The sequence below is a fragment of the Crocodylus porosus genome, unplaced genomic scaffold (assembly GCF_001723895.1).
Source record: "Crocodylus porosus isolate Cpor-Errol unplaced genomic scaffold, CroPor_comp1, whole genome shotgun sequence".
In the NCBI taxonomy this organism is placed as follows: Eukaryota; Metazoa; Chordata; order Crocodylia; family Crocodylidae; genus Crocodylus; species Crocodylus porosus.
The window spans coordinates 134,708,200-134,719,920 of record NW_017728931.1 but is presented as its reverse complement, the minus strand read 5'-3'; the positions used below and the strand labels follow the sequence as shown (position 1 = coordinate 134,719,920).

Here is an 11,721-nt window from a genome sequence, read left to right as displayed (position 1 = left end):
TATAAAGTTTATCGGGGTGACCACCAGGATCTGGGTCCCGGATCTCCAGCCCGACGCGGCTACGACCTGCATACAGCGTCTCTCTCCGCTCCAGGGGCCCTCATCCCGCCTCCACCTCTTGCCGGTGCCAGGGGCCGGGGCGGAGCGGCGGCCTTCCCCGCACGGAAGAAACCGGCAGGCGGGGAGCCGGGCCTGCCCCGCGCGCCTCGCTCCCCGCTTCCTTCGGGGACGCTGCCCTCCCTCGGCGCGGCGGTGCCTGCAGGGGCCGGAGCCCGCCGGCAGGGGGCAGCGCCCAGCAGCTCCCGCCCGGCCACCGTCATGGCGGCCTGCCTGCGCCTGTGGAGGCCGCGGCTCGGGCCGCGCCTGTGCGCCGCCCTCAGCAGCGCGCCGCGCCAGCACGGCGGCATCCGGTGAGCGCCCGCGGTGCGCGGAGCCGCACAGCCCGGGCCTCTGCTCCTTGTCCCCGGTTTCCTCTCGGGGGCCGCATGGCACCGCGCGAGCCGGGGTCGCGATGCGCCCCGCCGCCGGGCATGAGAGCCCGTCTGCAGGAGGCTGCTGAGAGACGAAGGATGGGGCACGGAAATGCTGTGAAAGGTCGCTTTCTAGAGTAGTCCCGGGGGGTGGTTTTGGTGTGGGTTTTTTACATGCAGCCCTAATGTGCATCGCAGGTCACGGGGTGAAACCTCCTGGAAGAGATGCAGGGGTGGTTGGCAACCCAACCGCTGCCCTGGCCATGCCCCTGGCAGGGAGCGGGGCCAGCCGGATGCGAGTCCAGGCCCGTGAGGTGGGAGGGGGCGGTTGTTTCTGCATCTGCCAGCGCAAGGAGACAGTGTGTTACAATAATACCCATACAAGAAAATATAATATACAAGGAATAATACCAATGCAAGGAAATGAGATGTTGGAATAATGCCAGTCGTCGCTGGCATTGTAGTATACAAGAAATAATACCAATGCAAGGAAATAGTACGCTGGAATAATACCGATACCAGGAAATACAGTATACAAGGAATAATACCAACACAATAGTACACTGCCAGTGCCCAGGCAGAGGTTGTGACCGCGCTGACCCTCTCTTAATCCAATGATCTTTACAGAAACATTATCCTGAACGACCCCAAGAAGAGAAACGCGCTGTCACTCGCTACGCTCAGGTCTCTCCGGGACGACATCCTGCGCGAAGCCGATAGCACAGATCTCAGAGTCATCATCATTTCAGGTAGTTCCTTGATCACCAGGGAAAAAATAAGAAGCGGGGTGAGTTGCCGTGTTTACACAGCTCTCTAAGCGCTGGGTCCTTCAGTGTTGCAGCACTGAGTGCTCACGTTGATAATAAACAGCGAAGATGTAATTCGTAGTGACTAGAGGCCCACTGCAACAAAGCATGTGCTTCTTTTTAAGCATCTTTTTAAGACCATCTCTCTCCAGCAAAGCCACTGAGGTCGTTCTTAAGTGCTTTGCTGAACACGAGTGAGTTTGAGGCTTCGGAAAGTGCTTTGTGTCAAGCAAAGATTTACAGGCCTGGCAGGAATCTGGAGGTCAGGTCTGTTCCTAGCCCCTTCATGACTGGCATGGTATTGGATAAGTTGCATGTGGCCAGGTTTTAAGAAACTTTGGGAAACCCACTGTGTGTTAGATACCTAAACACTTCTAAAAATCCCACCTGAATACCTTTTAAGTGGCTAAATACTTGTATGAATCACACAAGGGTACAGGCCCAACTGCTACTTAGGGTACCTAAATCCAAAACTGAAACCCTAAAACTTCCTGTTCCCCTAACCCTGTAGGTGTCTAAACCCCTAAGCATGGAAGTGTTTTATCAGCAAAGTCCCATGTAGACCTAAATTCCTGCTGTTTAACATGTGCACAACCACTGAACTGATGCTGCTGAGCAGGGTGCCTAAGTCTAAGTGAGACTCTCACCCATATTGCCTATGGGACCTAATCCAGATTGTGTTTTCTGGCCCCCCATACTAAACCAGGCCCCTCACAATACTCTGAGGAGGAGGTCCCCTCAGAGCCTATGTTCAAGTTGTTAGGAGAGATCTGGATTCAGATCCTTCGTCTGTGAAATGCATTGCTGAAGACATCCTGGGTGCAGCAATTCTTGAGGCCTCCAGTGTCCAGGAGAGGAGCTCTTGGGAACAACCCTGGGACAGCCTCACCAGCCTGTTTCTGGATTTGGCACATATGTCAATATAGCAGGTGAGCAGGACATGCTGGACAGTATCCTTGGAGAAAGCATGTACAGCCCCACAGAGCTGAAACTACCCCCAAACATATTCTAGTAATTCTTTTTACCATCATCTTAGTACTGCATGGCCTCAGCACTGACCAGGTGCCCATCATTGGGTGTGGATTTCTGCTAGGCACTGAGAGGGCCGGGAAATGGTGCAGATGGTTTTTGACACACAGGTGAGAGCTTCAGAGCTGCAGGAAGAGTTACTCAGAACAACCCTCCTGGTTCCCACAGGGAGGAGAGAACCTTTTCCATTGCTCTCCTGAACAACTTGGCAGCAGCATCTCTCTATTTATTTGGCATAAATGAAACATTAACCATGAGTGCAGAGCCGTGGGCACACACAAGGTCTGTACAATAGTTATTTACCCTGCAGTTTACATTTCAGTGAACAATTTTGTAGCATTTTCTAAGAAGTTAGGCAGAGTCCTTTAAACCCTCATCACTTCCAATTGACTAGAGTAGAAAACTTTGCCAAACAGAGGCCAAATACTTACCACCCACAGAGAAGCCAACATGGGGCATTTATGTGGGGAGCCAATTCCAATATGCTTTCATTTGCCTCCCTGATCCTAGCACACCTGACTCAGGAGCTACATATTTGGTTCACTGCCTTTTCTCCCAGCTGCAGACAATGTACAACAGAGAGCATGAACTCCCATCTGGGTATCTCCTAGGAGACCCAAGTGTGGAAACTGCTAGGGAGCCCTGCACACACAGCCAACATGTGACCAGTTGTGATGGGCACCAATGTGACACAGACACCTTGCATCTTGAACTATTCTGTAGCATTGCTGTGCACTGGTAAGAAATTGTCACATTTCAACCCATGGATGCATTTGAACAGCAGCTTAAGAGATCCAGTTGTCAAGTTTGTGCCTCAATCTAAGTTTATAAAAATCCTTGTGAAACTTTGAAATGTACATTTTAAATCATGACCATGGTGACAGTGATGTTTGGCATCTGCTCATTGCCATTTGTGATGACAGTTGGAAACGATGAAAGATCCCTGGTTGCATATCACGGGCTACTGAAAATGAAAGTCCCAAAAGTGAAAGTTCAAGAACTTTGTCCACTGATTCTTCCCTAAAATGCTGTTAAGTCAGTGGTGTTTGCATGTTTAGATACTGTACATCCTTCTAGATAGTCAGCTGAATTGATCTGAAAACCCCAAGAACCAAGGTGTCAAAGTTTCTTGCAAAATTTCCCCTCCTTTAACTGTCATCTGTTCTTGTGCATTTAGGACTTGGTACATTTTAAATTGTTACCAGCCCTGGATGCAAAAATCCTTCCAATTGACACTATATCAAATGTTTTTTCTTCATTTCTTTTAATCCTTCACAGCAGAAGGACCTGTGTTTTCATCTGGCCATGATCTTAAGGAACTGTCGAGCAAACAAGACACAAAGCACCATGCTGAAGTATTTGAGACCTGCGCTGAGGTGAGTCAGGCTGTCTAGCCTGTGGTAATGCCACCAAAGAGATATTGGCACAACACCCTGTTCACATGATGAGTTTAACAGAGCAATGAAACTGCAAGCATAGGGAGATGGTAGTGAGATGATGGTGATTACGTTGATTCTATCCATAGTTTACTGATGGATCCTGGAGTTATATTCCTCTGCATTTTCCCCCTGTGTTGAGTCAGGCCTGCCCAGGACAAGGCTGGAACCTATAACAGGCCAGTATCCTAAAGTGTATGAGCATTGTGCTTCTGTACCTTGCACTGTAGGCTGTGAATTTTTGTGCCCTCCATGCCTGGTTCTTGCACCTTGAGCACAAGGCACTGCTCTATGTTTGTAGAATGGGGATAATACAGTGAACCTACCTTGCATCAGTTGGGATTGGTTTGGCTAGGCCCCGGTGCTTAGATGGGCAACCTGAACCAGTAGGAACCAGCTATAGTATGGATTGGTAGTCTATGGCCCATACAGCCTTTTGATCTATCCCATGGACATGGAGCCTCGGTGGCAGCGTGGGCACTTGAGCAGCAATAGCTTTCCGTATGTGCAGGGACAATCAGCAGGTGCAGGGAAAAGCAGCAGTGGCAGACATTTTCCCCCAGGCTGGAAGCAGGGAAAAGTGGCAGAGGCTGGATCCTTGTATCTGCTCACTGTCCATCTGCCTCTGACTCAAACTGAGTCAGACCAGTCCACAGCCTTAAAAGGTTGCTGACCGTTGAGCTAGAGTATGTGACTATAGCACCCTGGGCATACTGGAGATGCCGACTGGCTGTAAGGGCGTGGTTATTCTTGTTGCTAGAGCATAGGACTGGAAGTCAGGAAGACTGAGACAATATCCTCGTTGAAAACTACGGTAAAACTCCCATTGCATTAAGCCAAGATTTCACCCGTTTCAGGCTCTGCCACTAACTGTCGTGTTTATGTGGCTAGTTGGTCAGAGATGTGTGTCCCGGGGAGATGCTACACACCTATCGTACATGGGAGTCCTCTGGCTTACTTCATTCGTGTGTGCAGGCACTTTTTTACAGGAATCTGTCATATGAGGATATCTTGCTGGATATCATCATATCTATCATATGAGGATATCATATATACATACAGGATTTCCCAGTATATACCTATACAGAGTTTGCCTGTTCTCTTTATTTTACTGCTAAATTTGTACTGGGGGGTGAATTTAAAGGAGCCTTTTGCTCTTTTCCATTGAAGAGAGTCATCACTCATTCATTCAGCATGTGCCTAACCGTCTTTGACCAGTGTCCTGCCATGCTGTCAGCAGGCAACTCAGCAAACAGACACCGGTTCACAGAACAGGGCAGATCCAGCTAAAGAAATAAAAAATCTTCTTTCTGCCACATGAAGTGGAATCAAGAGTCGTAAGTTGCTTTTCAGCACTGAAGGAAATTAAGCTGTCCCATGTGTCCAGCCAGTGCAGGATTTCACTAGTGGCTCCAGCTCTAATCAGCAGGCAGATTGGAAGAATGGCTCAGCTCTTTCATTCTTTGAGGCTCTTGATATAGGAAGTTAGGCTTTCATTTAGTAAACAAATCAGCAGGGAGGATTAGTAGGCAACTCAGGCTGCATAAAAGTTAAGCATGTGCCTGAATCATCCACAGGAATGGGGAGTTAAAGTAAAACAAATTAAGTGATTTTGCTCTAGGTGGAAACAACAAGTGATGCCCCAGGCTTCAAAAGGTTCAGGCAGAAATGAAAGGCAAGGGACCAAAGTAAATATGACTTTGAGGATGACAATGATATTATCTTGAACATCTGTAGCCCCTTTTATCTGAGCATACTGAAGAGCCCGTACATCAGAACTCGTATCACCCCTAGCTAGGGATATGAATGGTAAATATGTTAGCTTTATCTTATGCACCAGAAACAGAAAAGTGACTTGATCAGGATAGTGTGGCCTCCTGAAGAAAGCACTAAACCGGGATTCAGGAGGTCTGGTTTTCCAGGTTCTGCCTCTGGCCTTCTCAGCAAACTTGGACAAGTCACTTCACCTAGCCATGCCTCACTTTCCTCAGCCACAAGACAGATATAATGATAATGACCTCCCTTGTAAAGTACTTCTGATGAAAAGTGCTACATAAGAACTAGGTGTTATCTTACCAAAAGTTTGAGACAGCTGGGAAAGGAAACCTTATCTCTTGTGGAGTTTTAAAAACAAAATATAGCAAAGTAGGGTTTTTATAGTTTTGTTTTCTTAAAAAGGGAAGTTTTATTTTATAAACCACAAAGAACATACCTGTGCATGTACTAGCTTAGCTGGTTCCATTTCTTTGGATGTGCTGAACATTAGATGTTAAACACGGACACAAGCACTGAGGTAGGTGCAGAGCTAACAATGTTGAATTGTGAGATGTTACCTAAAGAGCATAAAATATGATTAGAGCAGTAGTTCTCAACCTTTTCAGACTCAAGGCTTTGCTCACTAGGGTCAGGGCACCCCTCTCAGCTCTCACTCTTTTGTTGACTATGGAAAAATAATACAGCAATTTTTCAGTGGCAGAGAACTCAGAAGTACCATGGTAGATCAAAATGTTTCTGGGACGCTGGATTTCCATTTGAAATATTTGAGTTTCTTGCGAATCCTGTGTAGGAGTTTGCACATCTAACAGTGCCAATAATGCGCAGCACCTCGGAGCACTCCTAAAATGATCTCCCAGCATCCGAGGTGCCACGGCAGCCTGGATGAGAGTCACTGGATTAGACAGAAACGATTCCCTTGATTAAAGGAGAGATTGAAGGAACCAGAGTGTATCACCCTGTCACAAAGTCTCAATACGAAGACATCAAGGTAGTGATGACACTTATCAGTTCAGAAGCATTCTCTACCCATCAGAGGCATAAAGTTGAGCAGCTTGCCCAAGGTGAGGCAGCAGGCAGCTACCCCTAGAAATCTTGCGATGCTGAGCCCTGTATTAAACTTTGAGACAGGCCTTTATTGGATATTGATCCAGCTCCTGGCCCAGAAGAATCCCGATCATGGCTGGAGCTTCAGGCAGCTAGCACAGGACAAGTCATAACCGGTGAATACAACAGATCTTATCTGTGTGACTTTGAATACAGAAAATGGGGGCAAAAAGCATCTAAACCTCAGTGACCAGACAACCACTTTTTCTTTCACATGTAGGTCATGACTCTGCTCCAAAAACTGCCAGTGCCTGTGATAGCCCAGGTGAATGGCTTGGCCACAGCAGCAGGCTGCCAGCTGGTGGCAAGCTGCGACATAGCAGTGGCAAGTGAGAAATCCAGATTTGCAACTCCTGGAGTGAACATTGGCCTGTTCTGCTCTACCCCAGCTGTGGCTGTGGGGAGGTCTCTTCCAAGAAAGGTAGGCTCGGTTCCAGAAAGGACCATTCTTTACAGCTTGTGGGCTCCTGGCTTAGCTGCCAGAGCTGGGATGAATGAACTGCCTTCCCTAGTGCTGTGTAGTTCAAAACCTTCCAATGCTGAATTCAGCTTGTCAAAGAAAAGCCTCTTTGGACAAGGAGTCTGGTCAAGAATCATAAAAATGACCTATCATCCAGGAAAGCAGTCCTCAGCCCCTGATCACAAGCCATGGGAATTCACAGCAGCACCAAGCCACCACAGTGTTACGTCTTCCCTAGCAGCAAATGTCTTCTCTTATGCAATGAGGCTTCCTCCCCGATAGAAGGCCCCTGCAAACACCAGATGCTGGTCCTACTAAAATATCAATCCCTGCCAAGCAGTGACATTTCATTGCCAGCACTGTCTGCTGAGGTTTAGATCTAGTTAGATAGATCTATAGAACCTTCTCCTGCAGCCCAACTATGTTTCCTACTGATTATGCCTACAGGCATCCCTCACTGCATCAATAACACAGTGCACTCTGCAAGGCTCGGTGCGAAACATCCTCATCCTCCAACTGGATCTGGGCTAGGCCTCGAGCCCCTGAAAGACCTTTCTTTCCCTGTGTAGTAGGCTACACCTCCAAGGGCAGGTGGGCTGCACCTGGCTGCCTGCTCTGGCTCCCTTATCTGGCTCCTTTCTCTCCTGCCTACCACATCTTGGTGTTATAATTGAGATGTTGTCTCAGGAGGCTGCCTTTAGGTAACCAAAGTCTAGGCCGTAGGTGTTTGGCTTCCCCCAGCCACGGTCCTGACTGGGCAGTGCAGAGATCTGCCCTTCTCGCTTTCTCTCTTTCCATCTGTGGATGGGGGTTCAGCCCCTGTTGGGCTCTGGCCTGACTTAATTTAGGTAAGGCCCTGGCCTTTCTGAGCTCTGACCCTGCCCCAGGCCTCCTGCCCAAAAAGTGGTCTTTGCCTGCCTCCTGCTCCAAAACCAACAAAAGACCTAGAAAAGCAGAAAACAGCAAAACAAGGAAAACTGCAGGGTGCTGGGTACTCTGCTCTGCAGCCTCTGTGCTTCCCCCATCCACTGAGTGTTACTACCAAAATGAGCAGAGAAAAAAAAGAAAAGCAGACCCGTATCAGGCTCTGATAAACAGGCCTTGGTCCTCAGGGTACTCCCACTGCCTTGAGCCCTTTCTGGGCCAACACAAATAGTCCTCAGTCTTCTTGGGTGCATTCAGTCCCACAGGGCTCCTTCAGGGTCAGCTCTCTGTATGCAGCCCTCCCCAGGGTCCTCCCAAGGGACCAAAAACAAGTCCTTAGTATTTACTGCATACTTGCTCCCTTACTCCGCCAGCAGATTGCTCCTCTTTGCAGCAGCTCTTCTGGCCAGACTTAAGTTCCTCCCGTGTCTCCTTGAAATGCTTCATCCCCCTTTGTCTCCGGGGCCAGCCTCCCTCCTCTGACCTGAAGACCATTTATATCCCAGTCTGCTCCCACCTATGGCAAGCCAGTTGCTCCCTCCTGTCCAGCTGAGTGCTTCCCTTGGTAGCAGAGATGTCCACTCTGACTGTCTTGGCACGGTCTTTCCTTGCAGCAGGTAATCCTCCACTCCTCTGGTCTACAAAGCTGCTGGCCCTAATGTGGCCCTGCTGACTTTTCCTTGCCCTCTGTTACACCAGGCCAAGGCACTCCAATGCAGATCCACTTGCAAGAAAAGGGCCTGAACCCAAATTTCCTGTCTTTGATGCCACTATGCAGACACCTTTCTAAAAGTGTGTCTCTAGTTTGATATTACACATGCCCCTGGACCATCCATCTAGTAGTTCTAGTTTTACAGTTCCATTTGCATCCATTGTATTTTGCAATATGCCAACCAATACCCCCGTGTTATTACATATATTACACAATTAGCTGGTTAATCATGCGATAAATGTAGACCAGCCACATGTGCAAAGTATCACACAATAAAAATGATTCTCCAGCTAAAAGAGAAGCAACCAGCTATAATGTTAGTGCTTGAAAATGTGTAACAACTCTATAGCTGGTTTTTATACAGCTTTCATTTGAACATGTAGCAGGGCCCTCAGAGTGGCCAGCCATCCTTGCAACTCTTAGGACTTACAATTTACCTCTCATCAAATAAAACATGGCTGAGATGTTTGTACTGGTAGCTGCTGAAGAAAAGATGGTAGTGAGAGCCATCAGCCGTCATAATTTGGGGCAGCACCACAAAATCAGTCACATACCTTACGGGTTTTTTTTCCCCGTGCATTTGGAACCGCAGGTCTAGGTCACAGCAGACATGGCGATCTGGGAATAGATGTACCAGTGGTCTAAAGTGAGAGATCAGGAGCTGGTATTTCAAAACCTATGCAGAGATTTGGCTATTTTTGTGCCCAAGTTACAACATCAAGTTGTGCCTCATCTTCAGAAAAAAAAGCCAAGCACCCACATTACATATGGACTCCTGTGGGAATCGCTAGGTTTCAGGACTTCAGAAAAATCAGGCCCAGGGGTGTCAGTTTGGACACCTGAAATCAGTGGCTTGTTTTTAAAAACTGTTGTTTTTGTACCCAACCCTGCCTCCACAAGCACCCCTGAGATTTTTGCTAATGACTTTATGAGCAACAATGTGGGGCTTCTGTGCCCCAAAGCAGTGAGCTGTACTAGAGGAACATTACTTGCCTTACAGACTAAATCAGTAAGGTAACTGAGTAGCCTTATGTGATCTCTTTTTGTCCAGGTTGCTCTGGAGATGCTGTTCACTGGTGAGCCTATTTCTGCCCAAGAAGCACTGCTGCATGGCCTTCTCAGCCGGGTGGTACCTGAAGACAAGCTGGAAGAGGAGACCATGAAAATTGCACGCAAGATATGCGAAACCAGCAAGTCTGTTGTGGCCTTGGGAAAAGCCACCTTTTACAAACAGATGGCACAGGACCTTGAAGCTGCCTACAGAATGACCTCCCAGGTCATGGTGGACAATCTGGCCCTAAAGGATGGGCAGGAAGGTATAGAGGCCTTTATTCAGAAACGCAAGCCTGTCTGGTCGCACACGGTGGATAGAGCTTACAAATGAGTCCATGGGAAATTAATCCCATTTCTAAGTAGAGTTTGTGGTGTGATTCCCCATACCAATGCCTTTTCTGTCAAAGCTATAGGTACTGTTGAAATTACTTGTAAATTTCTCAATTAAATGCACCAGAACCAATATGACAAGGTTTCTAAGGACACACTAAAGTTAAAGGAATCAAATCGCACGAGCCTTTCAGAACTGACACTTGCGCTGGCCACTGCTGGCGTTATGAAACGATCAGACTCGTGACAGACTCGTGGTTTCATGGGACTCGACAGAACCTGCAACAAGACAGCTCAGATTGTTCTGTCCCATCCTTTGCCCCTTGAACTAAATGAAAATCTTCACCAGTTATTATTAGCAGAGAGTCTGTACCCAAGGTACAAAGGTTCATCCTGGAAAGGCCAGTTGCATCTAAAGACCCTATCGGTTTTTAGAGCATTAAGACTGTCCAGTAAGGATTTAAACAGAAGCCTTCTAGAGCCATTTCTTTTTAATAAAATACAAGGTATGTGCCATACTAGTCATGAGCCCATTTCCTTCAGGCAGTGCAAGATCCTTCCATTCAGTTCATCTTCTAGTACCTTATTTACTCTGATTTCAAAGACATAACGTTTGCATCAGATGAGTCCCTAAAATAGAGGCTGGTCCAGAAATCTATTATGTGTACAGCTGCTGCCTTTGAAATGAATGACTGTCTCCTCCACAAAACCATAATCTTCATCCTACTGAAGTCAGGGAAAATGTTGCCATTTACTCCCATGAGACAAGGACATTGCTCAGGGAAGAAACTCAGCAGCTGTTAGCTGGTATCATTCCATGGAGTTATCCAGTCCTCTGCTATTCAGAGCTAACCACGACTCACAATGGCTCAACTGTTTGTGGTTCAGCACAGAGAACACATCTCAGCAAAGATACTTTCCCCGGGTTTTACATAATCAATGCAAATACCAGAACCACACACAGGATTCACCAAAGAATCCAAGTGGTTTTTAATCCACTTGCTTCCCACGACAGTCTAAGATCCAGTCAGTTAAACTGGCATGTTAGTGATGCCCAACTGGTGTGAGTAATTTCCCCATTAGGGACACTGATGTGTTTTGGAAAAAAAAAATGACTAGTTTCTGTACCACTGGGGTCAAAGTCTGTTGTCCCCTTTTCTGGGACAAACTTATACAGCCCTGGGTGGCATTCAGCTACCGGCCTATACATCTTTAGTTCAGATTATTAATATCAACAGCACCATTTATAGACTGCCTGGAAGCTGTTCTCCCTTCTGTCCTCAATGAACACTCAGTATTCAAGAAAGGAGTCAATATATTTTTAACTGTCTCAGTAGTTTGAATAAACATTTGGAAACCTTCAGTCAGAACATATTGTATGCACAAATTGCTTTATTTACTCTCAGGATGCTAAAGAAATCTGAATGGTTGGCAATTACATTTTTCTTTTAAAAGTATTGGATTTTCTATTTTAATTGCTGATAAAGAGTTATGTAAGACCCTTTAGATGGATAAATAGAGGGAGAGGATTAAATTTAGAGCCAACCAACCTTGACAGAGTCCTTCTTACTACTACATTACTACTTAGTTCATCTTTCTACATACTCATCTGAAAGCATTT

At 47.0% G+C, this 11,721-nt stretch overlaps 1 protein-coding gene across 2 annotated transcripts in view; it reads left to right on the top strand.

Moving 5' to 3' along the window:
* The first annotated feature begins 301 nt into the window (after positions 1–301).
* The window catches only part of ECHDC3 (enoyl-CoA hydratase domain containing 3), a 28,477-nt gene continuing 17,057 nt past the window's right edge, over positions 302–11,721 (top strand). The window contains exons 1-5 of one of the 2 annotated variants that reach the window (XR_002102621.1): positions 302–410; positions 1,098–1,219; positions 3,584–3,681; positions 6,842–7,042; positions 9,769–10,188. Coding sequence is in view for 1 of the 2 variants with exons in the window: in XM_019543712.1 (XP_019399257.1) it covers positions 319–410; positions 1,098–1,219; positions 3,584–3,681; positions 6,842–7,042; positions 9,769–10,101 (846 nt within the window). In the remaining variant the exon portion in view is untranslated. Of the gene's footprint in view, positions 411–1,097; positions 1,220–3,583; positions 3,682–6,841; positions 7,043–9,768; positions 11,202–11,721 lie in introns of those variants that run through there. The other variant, XM_019543712.1, reaches the window with a different exon arrangement.